Source organism: Schistosoma haematobium, chromosome 4 (assembly GCF_000699445.3).
Source record: "Schistosoma haematobium chromosome 4, whole genome shotgun sequence".
Lineage (NCBI taxonomy): Eukaryota > Metazoa > Platyhelminthes > Trematoda > Strigeidida > Schistosomatidae > Schistosoma > Schistosoma haematobium.
In genome coordinates this window covers 16589274-16607213 of record NC_067199.1, presented here as the reverse complement: position 1 = coordinate 16607213, position 17940 = coordinate 16589274, and the positions used below count along the sequence as shown (strand labels likewise).

The 17940-nt window shown below is 29.8% G+C and overlaps 1 protein-coding gene across 1 annotated transcript; it reads right to left on the bottom strand.

Moving 5' to 3' along the window:
• Positions 1-1329: 1329 nt before the first annotated feature.
• On the bottom strand, positions 1330-17896 carry SPON1 (Spondin-1). Its single transcript, XM_051215808.1, has 7 exons — positions 17819-17896; positions 15309-15495; positions 13365-13857; positions 10727-11056; positions 8746-9098; positions 5044-5415; positions 1330-2087 (listed from the first exon to the last, which is right to left on the bottom strand). Exons 2-7 carry the CDS (start codon positions 15326-15328, stop codon positions 1805-1807), a joined length of 1851 nt encoding a protein of 616 aa, XP_051066342.1. The 5' UTR covers positions 15329-15495; positions 17819-17896; the 3' UTR covers positions 1330-1804.
• Positions 17897-17940: the final 44 nt, after the last annotated feature.

Sequence of the window (17940 nt, the reverse complement as noted above, 5' to 3'; positions counted from 1 at the left end):
TAATAAATGCGGAAACATAACATGATTTCAAACTTACTATAAACCATTAAAATATTTCTTTAAACTGGTTCATGAAAATAATCAGTTTGTAAATGATGATTAATACTTGAAATTTGTATCTAGGTAATATTAAGTTTTTTAATCAATACAGAAATGCTAAATAACGCACTATCTAAAAACTGAGATGAATTTATTCAGTCAACGCTTATATTAAGCTTACTCTTTGTTGAATTTTTAAGAATTCCAAAAGATAAATACTTCAAGCACTGGTCATTTTGAAATCAAAATGTAAGTCATTAACAAGTGGTAATGAATAAAGTATCACATATGAGAAATTCATCTTAGATTATTTCCATTTTTATTAGTTAGTGTACTAATGAAAAATAACGGTAGATAATTTAGATGAAATTGTAAAATGTCATACTCAGTTATATTTATCATAAGATAACTTTGGCGCATTTATAGTCAGATAATCGTATATTAAAATTAAAACAATATAATAATATTAGGAGGGGTTTTGTGAAGATTTTAGAAATTTCAATAGCTGAAATCACGAGTCAATTGAAGCTAGACCACCATGGAAAAAATGGAAGCTCTGAACGGCCTTTTCGCCCTAGTATGGGAATCCTCAGTAGTGCGTAACCACGATCCCACCTCGTGAGATTCGAACCCAGGATCTTTCAGTCTCGCGCGCGAACGCTTAGCCAATCCACAAATTGCGCCACCGTAAACCGTTGTCTTCAGTGAGCTGATAGCTCACAAGAGACCTGGTTGAACTCCACTGGTAACGGCTTCTCACTAAAATAATAATGTTTATCTATGGGACACTTATGGAGTGAACACACAATGATTAACCTTTACTAAATTACAATCATGATTACCGTCTGCAACATTCATATGAGATAATTTTAATCACATATGGTTTAAGGTGAGAAACACATTTTTTGTTGAATTCAAGTAGATCAAATTTTTCTAATGGCTTAAGTTTACAAATATTAACTTGCTTTGTACTCAGCTGTCCTAACATTGATTATTTGAATCTTCACATTGATGCTTAGGACCACAATTGATCAGTATCTTTTGGTCTATACGAATGGTGTGTATGGATTGCCTCGTTATTGCCGTTAAGTTATTAACATCATAATCAGGGTTGGATGGTTGCTGTCATTGGAATGAGATAACCTCGTTTCGTCCCACTTAGGATTCATCAACCTGATTTACCCGTATCTCAACTCACCATCTAACTTTGTTTGAGAAGTCAACTAATAATTTTCATAAAATACTCGGCATAATAAAACCTTCAGTCGGTGTAAAGCAATAACTGAATCATACAAGAAAAATATCTATTAAATATTCGCTGAAAGTTGCTTTTCTTTTTTAAAAGGTTCATTCACTTCATAGTTTACAATGATAACAATACTAATTATTGCAGCCATACAAGCAATAATAACAAGAACAAAACGAATAGTTTAATGATGAGAAAAAAAGAAAAAAGTTGGAGTAAAATGCTAGATAATTAACAACGGAATGCAAACATTTAACATCGATAATCTTCTATACTTTAAAATAGCAAACAACCGTCAACAAGTGACAGGTTATTTGGAAAAGAAAAAAAAACACAGTATATGTACTAAAACGAAACTATGAACTCCATGCAAATATCATTATTGAAAAGTATTCATTTATAATTTGTTTTTACTTGAGTAGTATATCTCGGTCAGTAGTAATGAATAACTGAAAAATATTTTAACATATGTATAAGGAAAATGGAAAAACTTAGAAATGACCAGTTTGTGATTATTAGTTAACAAGCCTTAAGTAAGCAATTCATTTGTTGTTTAAGTTCCGGTAAAATTTTCTGACAGTTGTCTGATTTCGATGAAATTCGTTCACGTACACGGGTCTGAATTCCTTGTCCACAGGTAGTACTGCAACTCGACCAATCTGTCCATTGCGTATACCGACATTCTTGAGGCATTTGAATCCACTTATCATAAGTATTATTTAAAAGTGATGTTTTATTATTATTGTTTGTCAAATTTAATTGATCTAAATCATTTGTAGTGTTATCGCGGTAGACACATTGACTGAAAATGCATAAAAAAATCAGTTTGAAAAGTATTAGTGATCCATAATGATATCTGAAATCAAATTTAGAAGTATACAATTTCCTTACATGAATTTATATTAGTAAATCTTTCAAACAGTAGTGACTATCAGCTTGAAATAATTATCAGGTTAGATAATTATTTGTTATCATGTTCATCACTATGAAAACATGCTTTATCAAGTCTAATCATATCATTTAATAAGCCTAGTTGACGACGAAAAAAACAATCGTCAGTCTCATATTAAAATTATCATACTGTTGACAATTGATTGATCACTGGGTGGTGATCATTTTCAGGTGTGTTAAGTTCTCCTTAGTGTACATCGAATCCTATCAACCAAGTTGCAATGTGGCCACTATTCTAGTTGATACGACATTGCGTGCGTTATGTTGAGAAAAGAAGGTGGTTGGAGGTAGTCAAAAGGACTGTTGATACCAGGTTATAGGAGTTGTATATTTCAGTTTATTATAAGTTGCCCAGAGTTTTATTTATCAGAAGTTAAATACTTGAATTTTTCGTCGGTCTGTTCATTAGTGACAACAGACTTATCCCAGTAATTCTTGTTGTTATTCCGTGAACTCTGTATTTATTTTGTTTTCTTTAATTGTAAATGTTTATAAGTACCCTGTAACGATGTTGAAATCATCCTTCACTACATTATTCATCCTTAAACATGGCGTCTCAGTCTTCCTATCTAAAAATTTACTGGTGTTCGACAGCTATTTTATGTTGTTAAAATCTTTGTGACTATATACTATGGCAACAGTATATGAATAACGTCATTTCAGTTAATGTGTACATGTTTTGTTTCCTTGTATCAATCTAAACATGCCAAAAAACTGCTACACTTTTCTGTAATTAAATATATATATATTTAAATGCCACAGAAAAATCTATACCATTTTGGTTACTACTTCAAAAATACGCGAATAACACTCGATACTAATAATAAAATTATCATTTTATCATATGGCTTGTATATAATAGAGTTATTGTTCTGGTTAATTGACATACTTTGTATTTAAAGTAAATTAATTTAATATTTCATTAGTTAAGATCAGGAGTCAACTGAAGCTAGACCACCATGAAAAACCTGGAAGCAGTGGACGGCCGTTTCATTCTATTGTGTTCCGAGGTTTTCCATGATGGTCTAGCTTCAATTGACTTATGATCTAAACTAATGAAATTACTACAATTTCCACAAAACCCCTTCTGATTTAATATTATTGAATCCCATACAATAAAACCAAAATGCATGTTTATTATTATTATACCTTGTTTATTCTAGACTAGGAACAGTTGATTCATTCTCTTTTATCATTAGACTTTTTGTTCAAAAACTAAATATTTTTTGTTTATATCAAAAGTTAATGCTTATCAACATATTTGTTGTCTAAGTGAATTAGTGAATTTTACCTTTATTACCTTCATGAATTAACCAAATGATAATTACTGAAAATTTACTTATGATAAGATAGAAATCAACTCAAGTGATTCATTTATGTTATTTGATGTTTTTTATATTTGTTTTGTGTTATCTTTCTTTCTAATTTCCTTTGTTATTTCCTATTATGTATTTGATTGATTTACAATTTTACTTTTGTATTGAAATGAATATCATCATATAAATTATATCCTATTAATGGAACAAATAAGGGCATTCTGGTTGATTATTTAAAATGTTTTATTCAAGTAAATCCTTGAAGGAATTAAGTGATATGCATTAACTAGCATATATATATAAGACAACGCTTGTCACTTAACTGAGGGCTATACATTCAAAAAAATCAATACGAGTAATCTCTTAGGTAGAGGAAATAATTTTCAAAAAATAAACATTTTATTCATTCTACTTAATTCTTTTATGAATTCCATTATGTTTCATTCTAAATTGATAAAGTTTACAACGATTTGAAATATGAATACGTTGAACAGAGAATTATGAGTAAAGTAAGGGAATCAGAATGAAATAAAAGGAACGACTAAAAAGATTATTTTATTTTAATTCCTTTAAAAAGTCAATCATAATAATAACAATAGTTTATTTGTAATATTTTACTGAGTAACGCTGGGTTTAGGATTGTTAAGGTTGCAATTTAGCGTTTAGAGTATGTTTAAGCTGATTTGTTCACTCTAAGTCATCAGTTTATTTTAGTTTTACCAATCGAATAATTAAACTTCATTAAATTGATACAATTTTGAATAGTAAAACATATATGAAATTGTCAAGTCATAAGTGATTCTGTGGTGTGTGCTACTTATATTGACATAAGTAGTAGATGATGTTAGTCAGAAACAGAATGTCTGGCAGCAGAGAGACAAGAGGATCGAACAGTAAAGGATGGAAACAGGATGCAATTTGTATGAAAATGCAAGAACAATGAAGTCTGGCACATTTTGAGACAATTGATGGACATTTTGCAAATCAAGCATTTACTTTATGATTGTTAGATTTTATTAACAAGTCCTGTAATTTTGTGTCAAATATATTCGATTGTTCCCACTGGTGTTCTTGTTCACTAAGATTCTTGTAAAACCAATTTGTGATCATTTCAATCTGATTATTAATAGAATCACGGACATTAAAAGTTGTTTATGCAGTGATAATTTATGTCCGCTTTGTAAGGTACGCTTGAATTTTTTAAAGTATATTCTAGTACCTTTGAATTTGTTAACAGTTTTTGGAATAGAACATAATATACATTGTCTAATTGATTTTAGGTGGTTAAAAATGAAACGCCGGCATTATCATTCAACAAAAAATCAAAATAATCTCCCTATTTTTTCTCTTTATACGATAACATAATTGAGATAAGATTTTAGGAATTGAAATGCTTGAAATCTTTCAGTCGATTTCAATTCACCTTTTTTATTTTTTTTAAACTCATTTCGAATAATGAGGATTCTACAAATATAATTACAATTTACTTACGTGATACATTCCTTTTCTGTTCTAAAATTGTTCTCATTTCCATAGCAACCGAGATATTCAAAAGATATACATCTATTAAATTGTTTATCATAATACCAGCTATAAGATATTTTATTCGACTGACACAATGATCCTTTCATTAATGACTGTTCACATTTGTGCTGTAATTTCTCTGTTTCTCTTTTAACAATCGGATTCCAAACAGCATCAGCTTGAATTTGTTTATTTGTACACAGTTGTTCACAAGTGTTTCGATCTTTAAATACATTTCTGGTTAAACTAATTGGATGATTTGCAACAAGTGCACGAAGATGACATTCAGGAACATATTCAAATTCTTTGCATTGCTTCGTCGCTGAAGAGTAGTAGTATCTAGAGTAATTGAATGTAAGAATGATTTAGAATCTCAGTAATAAAATATTCAAATAGATATTCAGTGAGCATTTACACTGACAAATGTTTATTCGTTTTTTTTAAAAACTTGATTCTAGACGAGCGATAAAAGTTATCCTCCGAAGAGGAAGTTTGATTTATTGAACAAGACAAGTGTACTATTAGCTGAGTTATTACCCGAAGCTTCCATTTTCTGCACACAATTATCTTGAGAATTAATGACTATAAAATTTAGAAAAGCTTGACGAATGCATCTATCTATTTTCAATAGTATTTGAATGGGGGCAAAAGCTCCTAAAAACGAGTTATCAGCTTTCATAATTCATCGATTAGAAAGCAGAATGAAAACTGCGTATTTACTATGAAACTGAGGTTATTTGTTAAATTTATGCTGATCTTTAGTTGAATAAAGCCCATTTTTGAATCAGTATCCAACCTCACTTCCGTATTCAGGTTGTTGTATCATCGAGGATATACTCTATTATATTTATTAAAATGGAAAGTTTATTAGTAAGAAATATGTATAACAAGATTGCAAAATAATTCAGTTACTAGAAATTTCAGCAACAATCACCATAGTACTGATTGTACTATTTATTCATATCACATCCGGTACATAAATGTCCCTCAAAAATAGCCAGATTATATTCATCCTAATCACAGAGTTCAAAGGTTAAATGACTCTCATAATTATTATAAGTCACAAGTTACTATGTTATGTATCGTAATAGCTCCATTTTAAGTTTCAAATAAACTTATCGTAAGTGGATCTTATTGATAATTATTAATATGTGTAAATATGTACTAAATATCATGATATTTTTGTTCGTTATTGTCCTTGAAAATTGAGTTTTCGTGCTACTGTGAATTGGTTAACCAATTGGCATTTAGATAAAAGTAGTTAACTATTAGAAAGTTCTAAGCTACCCCACCACAATGATATTAAGGCTTTGTTAGGACGATTATCGTGTTTTTCCCAAATATCTTTTTTTTGCCATCTTTTACTTATAATCATAATGCATCTTCGAAAATTCCATAAATTATGAGATCACGTAACCAGCAGTAGGGAGAAATTCGGATTTATTATCAATCGATATTTCATATTATTTCACACACGAAATCCTATTGTTGTGTAGTGGCGTTTTCGAGAAATAAACGGATAAACTTGAATTTACCATCACGGTGTTTTTGGCATGTATTTAGGACTTACAGTCCATCTTTTGGGTTTATATATATATACGCTTTAATGTTACTAAACGTTCTAAAGAAAATTATTTACACTGTATGCTAATTTTACTTGAAAAAAATTCAACATAACAAACAGCTGTTTATTTCTAATTTCGAACAATTAAACTTCCTATTCATTCAACATATAGTTGAGGGGACTAATGTACTCTTACAGTGTTATTCATACTTCATTATTAGTCCAATATGATTTACTGAGGAGTTGGTAAAATTTTTAATAATAGTTGACTCATCATTATATATCGTTATGAGAAAACCATGAGCTGAAAGATTAATAAACTTCAGAATGGTGAGAGATTTCAATTCGGGAATATTTATCAAAAGTTGTTTCATATTGTAGCTTGATCATGGCTTACAAAATATCAGTCGATACAATATGATCTAGCGACTTGAAAGTATCGTATACCTGATTGGTTTTACGTTTTATTAGTTTTGATCTATAGAGATCTCAATGATATACACCTTAAAGTTGTCTTAAGTCAAGACAAAATCCATATATTCAGAGAAACGGAATTTTCAGTGTTTTTGACTGAATGTTGTGAGTGAGAATTTTGGAAGGAATTATACACTTGTCATTATTTTACTTAGATAACGAAAAAGTAATAAATACTAACTACCATTGTCAGAAAAGAAATGTGAAGAACATAAACAAAGATGACAGTTCTTTTGATTAAAAGCGTTTGATATAATTTCCAAGTTGATTAAATGCATTCAGCCATTACATCTTCTCCTTATTATTTCAACTGGTGTAAGCAGAAAGTGAATATGTAATAAATGAGATTTAGTGTGGAAAACCAAAATTACACAGTGCTTTTGTAAAATACATTAAATATATCATTTGCACATCTTTTTTGAGTTACACTATTATTCCTCTAATTTTATTGTTATCTTGATTACTACATGATTTACTTTATTTTCTTTTTATTCCAATCTTCTGCTGTAAAGTATTCTATTTCCGATTGTGGCTACATACTACTCATTTCTGTCAGTATAAGTAGTATACACCACAAATGTATTTATTTATTTCTGTAAACTGCTTATAGTTCATAAACATTCAGTATTATGGAAAATAGTAGATATTTATTAAATGATCAAAATGTAGTTCATACATTATAAAAGTACTATACATGATTAAGTTAAGCATTAGGGTTTTATGGTTTATAATTATAAAATTTTACAATTTAATAAAATAGAAAAAACATTAATTTTGTCATATATATTTTGCAATCACTTTCAATAGATTAGTCCCTTTTGACAGTTACATTTTAAATCCCAATTTTTTGTTTATTTGGATTACTAGAAAACTTTCAAAATTGTAATTAAAACCAATTGTGATTAGCTTTGAGTTTTATAATGTCAGAATCAATCAGGCAAACTATTTGAAAGTGTGTATACTTAAATTTTGTTTATTTAATTGATCAAATGTAGAGTTCATTGTTTTAAAGTAGGTTAGAATAATACTAACTATGACTGTTGTTTTATTTCATTTCTTCTATTTTTCTGTCTATTTTTTAGTTTTGTAACTAAATTGTTTGATTATACTATGATAATGAATCTACTCTGTTTATATAACTAATAAATAGAATAAACCAAATTGAATTTGAGGGAACATTCTATTTAAATTTGAATTGTCCATGGTCATTATTATTTAAAGTTTGTTTGTATTTATACAACAAACTATTATCTAAGGTAAGATATGACGTCCCAAAAAAAACGTTATGTTTAATGTCAACCAACCTATGATGTACTTCATTATATAAAACATTTGAAAAAAATACAAGTTAACAACGTGAACAGATTACGAACTGATTGTTTGTTATAGTGAACGTGATGAGAATGGTAATATTGAACCTTAAAAATGTGAATGTCAAATATCATATTCCTGTCAAAATAAGAATAGTTTTTGAGCATAAATTTCTGAAGAATTGACAAATTGACAAAATACAATATTCAAAAGAATAGTTTGTATATTTTACCTAGTTAGAAAAATGGAATTTAACTAAATTTAGTTGTGAAGAAGTGAAAGGAAAAATGTAAAAATATTGAGTATTATAGCAAACCAACCGTTTAGTCGTGTTCAATGGTCTAACACATAATCTTTGTGGAGTTGGTGGTTCTTCAAGACATGCTGTTTGTAATTCCGTCAAAGAACATTGGAAATTAGATGGTGGCCAACAAGTATCAACTTGGCTTGCTAGTGGATGCCTTTCACATGCTACTTTAGATGCTTGATCAGGAAACCGCCTCCAACGATAAATCATTCCTGGACGCGTACATGTTGCGTTAATACATGTAGACCATGGACCCCAAGGTAATTTGTTACAGGTATCCATAAAATTCATTCTTGTATTAGGTGTACTAATTGGAATTGGTCCACAGGTTTGTTTAGCTGTAGGCGTTTCACAAGCTTTTTCTTCCTGGAAATCATATAAAAAAACGGGTTTTTTTTAGGAAATAGTCACCTATGTGAGAAGTCAGGAAAAAGTTGACTTTCCGACATTTAAAAAAAATTACTGAAGTGTCGTTTCCTTGTAAATTCATAAAAACAAAAAGTCATTTTGACAGGTTTCTGCGATTTTTTGACAAAGTAGTAAACCAAATAATTATGTCATAAATCTTGCTGAGTATATTTATACACAGCTTAACAAGTGGAACTATCTTGAGTCTTTGTAAAAACAGTCATAAAATAAATGTATGCAATAAATCTATTCATAAAATGAGAACATAACAGATTGTTGTCCAATTCAGTTGACTGCATCGAAATTTCAAGTTTTTAACATGGATAAATCGATGAATTTGTTTCATTTAAACTATCAGTTTTACATTTATTTGTTGAGAAGTTAAAGTTTATTTCATATTCTAAGACACAGTCAAATTTTTCTGAACCGCTTGTATATGTAAAGAGTGAAGATTATTGTTTATGCGTTGAGATTTACTTTTTTAAGTAGATATTAAAGTTGGAACTAAAATATGATGTAACTTTTGCTACTGAATAAAAAGATAACTTGAAAATGGATAGCTACTGACGTTACTGATTGGTCCATTACCATAGATATTCTACTGAAATATACAAACACAAAACTCTCAAGATCAGACTGTTTTGAAGAAGGGCAAAGCGTTGTGATATTGTTGTTACTTAGGAAATTGTAATGGACCTTGAGTAAAAGCCAATTATCATAATTAGTATATAGTGAAATTAATTTTAGAAGATGGTTTGACATGGCTTCGAAAATGTCACAACACTTCTTCACTTAATTTACCTTAGAAATACAAAAGTAGTCAACAAGTTATTTCATTTTGGTGCAGTTCCATTTTCTGTCATGTTTCCTGTTTTATAATATCATAGGTTAAAAAAAGTCACAGTAACGTGAACATGGATCTAATGCAATGGCACAATCAAGGGTAAGTAGGTTAATTGTGTCAAATGATCAATTACTATTCCTTTGTTATTTTCGTTGCTTGTAAGGGTTATGTTTTACAGATGCCACTATGGACCAAAAGATCTTCTATGAATACTTTAACAGATGTGTATGACCTTATCAATAAAATTGATCTATGAATAAAAAATGTATGCGATGTTTAATTAGATTGTCCATAGAAATTTATGAGGTCATTAATCAAAAAGCTTTATTTGTAACGTAAAATTTTGGAGTTTTTCTGAACAATTATTGTAGGAGGATAATATACTATACACATTTGTAAGACACATGTACAAATATATATTCTGTTTACAACATAGTAGATAAATATATCACGAAAACAACAGGACATCATAGATTTCCAAACTCATCATTCATGGACTGAAATGACCCAATCAAGTAATACTCTAATTTAATCATTCCTTTCCCGTTAATAAATAAAAGATTCAGAAAAACGTCAACATTAATTCCTGATTTAGATAATGAAAATATATCATCAAGATTTTAGTAGAATGTCACACTCATGGTTTTTTTAATTTTAAATAACATATAAGCTACCTTCTTCAGCTAAAACCAATAATATCATACTCATATTTATGCATATGACCTATTTCACGAATATTTACCTTTAATTTAGCAGCTAAACAGTCTTCATTATTCGATTGGGTTATACTATGTCTCGTTCGCCACATACGAGGTGGTGTATTGGTCCAGAATGATTTAGCCTCATTAGTGGAACAAGTATCTAAATCGACTTGAGTGCATGGACTCCATGGTGACCATTCACTTAAATGACATCGAGCCCCCAATAAGTCAGTTGGTGTTCTTTTCGTGTCACTCTCTGTTGTACCACTTTTTATATCAAAAGACCCTCCATAAGAATCACGACGGGGAAAATTTGATGCTTTTGACATAGCTTGATCTTCTTGAAGAACTTCGGTAGCACAAGATTCATGCTGAAAATATGTTATAAAATGAATATCTAAGGGAAATAAACTTGAGGATATTAGTTTTTTGTAGTATCCTCACACTAATACAACTATGTTGTTAATAAGCAAAAATGATGTTGGCTAGCAGTGGAATCTTGTTAAGCAGTCAATTCTAACTGATACAATAATACTTACAAACATTCTATCATTTTGAGTATGTCGAATTGATGATAATGATTGAATGGATTTAATTATTAAGATGATTCGCTGCCTAATCAATTGTTTTATAATTTTTCAAATTTATTCAGTAACAGAATTTGCGCATTTTCAAGCAAAGATGGATAGAGGGTAACAGTGGAATTCAGAACACGCGTTTCATTCTATTTGGGACTAGTCAACTGGATGTAACTGCATAACAGACTTGATGTTCATTCCATTATTCGAATCCAGTACCGTTCACTTCAAACGCCATCGCATTATCCACTTATCTACTGAGTCCTGATAGCCACTTGCTTGTGAAATGGTGTGAAGTTTAAATTGACTTGGTGTTATTTTACTTGTATCTTCTTATTGTTATTTAGGAACGCAATTGATCAGTCTCATGACGAGTCCCAAATAAGATGAAACACACGTCCTGGATTCCACTGCTAGCCACCATCCATCTTTGCTGAAAATGCTTGTGACTTAAGGCTATATTGAGGCAATCTGCACAGTATGCACATATGCCAACAAGAGGCTGATCAATTCGCAATCCTAAATAACAATAGGAATATACAAGTAAAATAGCACCAAGTGAATTTAGAATTTGTGCACGTTTGTTAACGTAGGTTACAGTCAAAGAGTTAGTTAATCTGAATTTCTTACGATGATATTTGAATCATTTCATTGATTACTCTAGTTGGTTCTTTCAACCACTTTAGAGTTAATAAATATAGTAACTAAATGTTATTGAAAATGTTTATTATGATCAATTTTAATTTTACCAAACGCCAAACTCAGTTATTTTTGTTTAAACTGAGAAAATCTTTTTGTTGTTGAGAAGATTATTTCTGAAATAAATTTGTGGTTGAATGACATTTATTCTAAGTCTCAGGATTGTTCTAAGTTTTTCTTTAAAAAAAAGAAGATAAACAGTTTAATCTGAAGTTTTAAAATACTTGAAATAATCTCTCTATTGTATAATCATCTATTGAACAGAACATTTCATGAGATGTTTCGAAAGAAACTGTAGTAAAAAAATGTCAAGTTTTCAAAATTCAATGTTTTGGTATAATGAACTCTTCCTTGTAGTATTGCTTTGGTTATGTTAACTTAAAAGATTGGAATAATCAACTTGATAAGCTGCATGGGAAATCGATAAGGAACTTTTAACTGATAAGATTTTCGGATACAAAATTACTCCCCATCTAATAAAAAACTAAACATACTTTAACTATTTACCCTGAAGAAGTTCAGATAAGTTTGCTGAACGAAACGTTGAAATTATTTCGAATTTCAATCGCTGAAATTATTTCAAATATAATTTTCACATATAATGACTTCTCTATACTCGGCGCCCAATTTCTGTCAAACTATTCGTTCTAATCTTGACGAATATTCGTATAAATTATACTTTAACTGTTATTTTGGAATATTCAGTTGTATTGAGATTTTTCTAAATATCTTGCTGTCACAAGTTATTCATCTATGTTCACATCCATTTTTATTACCGAAACTAGAATATAAAAGACTGACTTTCCAATAGTAACTAATGTTAAGTTTCTTAAAGCACTGGTATTTTTTTCGGAAATCAAGTTTCCTGTCTAAATTTTGAACTAACTGATTTGTCAGTAATCCATCCATTTTTGTTTATCGTTAGTTTCATATATAATGTAACTTCAGTTTATATTCAATGTTTTGACATGTAATATATAAGATAAGAAGACGTCAGTTCTTCATAAATACTTTACTAATCACTGAATAAATCTGATATGTTAATCAACTGATAATATTCCAACTTAATTAAAATTCATTTCTATCATTAATCAATATAACTCGTTTAGTTAGTCTCTTTTATAATTGTTACAGCTCATTGTTTATTAGATTTTATATACCGTTTGTTTGATAAAATAACATTTGATAAATTACCTTCCGGTTGATTGTCTCAATATATAAATGACATTATTATTAACATCTTGCAACACATTTTAGTTATAGTCACTTTCAATACAGATGCTGAATTCATTTACTTAGAAATTTGTCTTTTATTTATTCAGCTGGAAAAATTACGTTTCAAATACAAGTTAACTATTTTTTTGTTCATTAAATAGTATTTATTACCAGTAATAGCTGTTACCTCATTTATGCGTAATAACTCCAGTTCAACAGTACCAAGTCGTGCAAATTGTCTGCGCATACGTCCATTGGTCGATGGAATATTTAATAGATTCATTTGATCTGACATTGGTAAACCTAAATTAGGATTTCTAAATGTATTTGAACCACTGGTATGTAGATTAGTTAAACTGAATGAATCCGAATTCGGTAGAGATACGTAATCAGTCAAAACAGTAAATGGAGTATTTGGTCGTAAATCAGGTGTTATTGGACACATTGGTTTTGGTTCTCTTAATCTTTCAGAATTTTCAATGGGAATATATGTATTACCAGTCATAACGCCAGCATCCCATGGTTCTAAACGAAATTGCATTCTTAAGGGCCATGAACAATTTTGTAGACATATATCAACTCTTGATAAACCTGTACACCAATCGGGACTTGGAACTATACGTGATAAAAATGATAACAGATGATGAGAACTGTTGACTGCAAACAGGGCAGAGCGAAATCTGTTCGGAATTTGATAGATTATTTGAAATAGTTAAGTGTTTTCTCATTATATAAACAAAGTTTAAACATGTGAAGAAAAGTAATTTCTAATTTTTTCACATCTACTTTAAACATTTAAACAGATTTTATAGACTACCTACTCAGATATAAAAGTTAGGTAATAAGTTACGGTAACATTTACTGACTAACGAATAAACTACCCGAAAAAGCAGCTTCTAGGTGGAAAGACAAAGAATGTATTCATAATTAGACAAATTGTTTCCTATAATTCCTAATACTCATAACAAGACTGGACTGAGCAACACTGACTAAACTATAAAACCTAACTTGTAACCACGTTTTAATCCTACTCGTACATTGAGCGTTTTATCTTCGTTTTATAAGCAAAACAGAAACTTTTATTTGCCTAAGAATCAGATAATATCTGGAGTCGATTGTTAGGTAATTAATCTGTTCAATTTATCTGTTATTGTTGTACACGATGATAAAAAAATTTAAAATAGTAAACTTTTGTCGTATTTAAAAGACTGACTAGCCTTCATTCAGTGAATAAAACAAGACTGAAACCTGACTACCTGCTAGCTATTGTTGCTTAGTTCGCAAAACAACAAGGTGATGGTTCATATGTATTTTCAATACCCCTCGTCACACTTTCATTCAACTACAAATTTAACAATATATATACGCTGATAATTGGCTTCATGAAATTATTCATTGCATACGTGTCATTTAGTGAGATGACAAACATTTAGTACTTCGGAGGACAAACAAGCCTCAATATTGTAGATATCCTGTGACAATGAATTTCAGAAAACAAATCTTGATTAAGTGCTTTCTGAAACACAAGAATTAGTAAATTATAACGGCAGGTTAATTGGCCTATTAGTTACATTGCAAACTTTATGAAATTAATTCATTTTGTTCTAAAGATTACAGAACTTCATGTGGATTAAACTCCTATGTTTTAATTAAAATGTAATAAATTTTATTGTTTTGTTTTAAAATTCATAAATTTAAGGTCGAAAAGAAAGTGCACTTAGAAACTGCTTATCACAACAACTAAGTATCCTTTAGCGCATCACCTTCTTCCATTTTCACGAGAAGTGAGTGATGTGGGGAAGTATATCAAGATTTCAGTTACTGCCATATTTCGATAACACTATATCCATTTAACTTTTGGAAATCATGTGCTAAAAAGTTTACTAAAATATCACAGTTGGAACACCTAAATATCTTATACTGAAATGATCAACAATCAAAGGTGAAATTAAAAATGAAATACTCAGTCTGAATTAGTTTACGTAAAAAAGTAGTATCATTTAAATCTTCTTCATGTACATTGAAGATGGTTTCGTTTTCCTTAAAAATCCAGGAACATTAGAAATTCACAACAATAATGAATTTTTTTATTTTTAAAAACTAAAAAGACTAAATAATTGGAATCTCATACCTTTGTTCAGGTGGAGCCATAGAATCAATTCCTCTTGTACGTATAACAGTTAATATATTCTCACCTGCTTGATTACGAAATTCACTTTCCAATTTGGATACATCACTTGTAGTGCATAATGCATCAACAGCGGGTGATGCATAGCCACCAGCATGAAAAATGTCATATTGTGGGCTGTGTGAAGCACCTATAAATTATTTTAATGCATAGAAAAACTGTTATAATATTAAAATAATAAATTTTCAACGATAAACATCAAATTAGAATATTTTACATAGTAACAGTACTAAGAAAACTATATTTAAAGTGCGATTAACTGTTAAAAATTTAGCGTGTTACTCCATTTATTGTGTAATTAGCTTCATTTAATCAGACACAACTATCATTTATAAATCAATGAGAGTTAAAACCGAAATCAATCAGGAGTGATACAAAACAAGGAGGGGCGAAAAAAATTATTAACGGTACTTGGATTTATAACAAGTTTATTCATTCATATTTAGTGGGGGAATAAAGTTTTACAATTATTGTTACAGTTACATAATCTGATTTTATGTGGGGTTGAGTTATATCTTTAACTATTGATTACTACGTAGCTGACGTGCAAAGTTATACTGGATTTCATGCATTTCTACTTTGTGACATTTAAAAAAAATACCAGTAGTTATATTTCATATGACTATTAATCATAAAAATGTATGGATTGATTACATATACTCATTATTCCCTAATTTTAGTCATTATAATATATAATATCATCAAAAAATTTTATAAGCAAAGATAGATGGTGGCTAGCAGTGGAGTCTAGGACGCCCTTTTCGTCCTATTTGGGACTCGTCAGTTGGATATACATGCATCTCAGAGTTAATTTTCACTCTAGGACTCGATCAATTGCAGCCCTAAACATCAATGGAAAGATACAAACAAACAATACAAAATGAATTACAAAATTGCTTTGCAAAATCATTTACCAACCACCAGTATTTTATGATATAAACATGAACTGAAATACACCTGCTAACTAATAGTCCAAAAATAATGAGTCTTATTCTTGGCGTATTTATTTTGTCATCATGAAACATTCGAGATTATTGTTTGGTTGTTTACTTCTGGTATGCTTATTACTACCATTTGTTATTGTCTTACTGTGCTCTTATTAAATATTAAAAAGTTTTGTTCTATGTTCAAAGTTAATAACTGAACCTTATGTATTAAGTTTAGTTTAAGATGTATAAATAAAGAGACATTGGAAACTAAGTTATCCATTTTAAATCTCGGTAAAATCACACAATATTTAATTATGCTTGAATGAAATAACTAATTATATATTCAAGGAAACAAGTATGTTAGGAAATCATATTGGTGCTTTGATCAAAGCCGTAATGAGATTCTTTGAATAGATAATGTAATTTCTAATTTCAGTCTATTATTTTGTATACTTTTAAATTTATTTATTAAGGACAACTGAATTCTTTAATCATGTCTTAGATTAAATTTAGGTAATGTTTGACAAAACCGTATCTGTTGGAAAAGATGGATAATGGCCGGCAGTGGAATCCAGGACGCGCGTTTCGTTCTACATGGAACTCGTCAGCCGAAAGTACCTGAATTCCGGAGTTGATTTTCACTCCATTATTCGAACCTGGTACCGTTCACTTCAAACGCCATCGCGTTATCCACTTAGCTACTGAGTCCTAAATAACAATAGGAAGATACAAGTAAAATAACACCAAGTCAATTTAAACTTCACACCATTTCACAAGCAAGTGGCTATCAGGACTCAGTAGATAAGTGGATAATGCGATGGCGTTTGAAGTGAACGGTACTGGATTCGAATAATGGAATGAACATCAAGTCTGTTATGCAGTTACATCCAGTTGACTAGTCCCAAATAGAATGAAACGCGTGTTCTGAATTCCACTGTTACCCTCTATCCATCTTTGCTTAAAAAGCTTGTGAATTTATTGAGGCAATCCGCACAATATGCACATATGCCATCAAATGGCTGATCAATTTGCAATCCCAAATAATAATGAGAAGATACAAATAAAAAAACACCATATCTGTTGACGCTTCGTATAAATTTCCTATCTGAGGTCTGTTCATTCGTGCATTCGCTGCGTTTTTTTCAACTCAGCCTCTAGAAAAACTTAAAATCTAAGATCATTAAAAATCCGTATTTTTTTGAAGATTCGATTAGAAAAATGAAAAAAAGACATGATGAAACTGCGTTTAGTTTTAAAAAAAAAATCCTTCTCTGTGTAACTTTTTATAGTTTCCTTTAAAATATATAATGACTCTAAGGATTACAGATAAGTTGTAAAGTATCTTCCGTGTAATATTGATTTTAGCTTTTATTTTACTATAGTTAATCAGTTCTTTTAGTCACGTTTAAACTAAGAGATTATAACAATTTTGCCTACATTTCAAAAATTCACCTTTTTTCAGTGGAATTGTCCTCTTTTTATCGATATTGACAAACATGATTATTCCAATCGTTATTTACTTACAATGAAATCTTTCTTTTAAACAACAAAGTTCTATGTAGATAGTGTAGTTGACAAACTAGAGTTCAATGTAAGGTCATCTGAAGAGGAAAAAAACAAACTTTATTATATAGAAAGATTAAACT

Coding starts and splice junctions, on each gene's coding strand:
- SPON1 (XM_051215808.1), bottom strand. CDS start 15,328: ATGGCTCCACCTGAACAAAG. Junction 11,057..13,364: donor AGTTATTACGCATAAATGAG/GTAACAGCTATT, acceptor ACATATTTTCAG/CATGAATCTTGTGCTACCGA. Junction 5,416..8,745: donor CCATTGAACACGACTAAACG/GTTGGTTTGCTA, acceptor CAATTACTCTAG/ATACTACTACTCTTCAGCGA.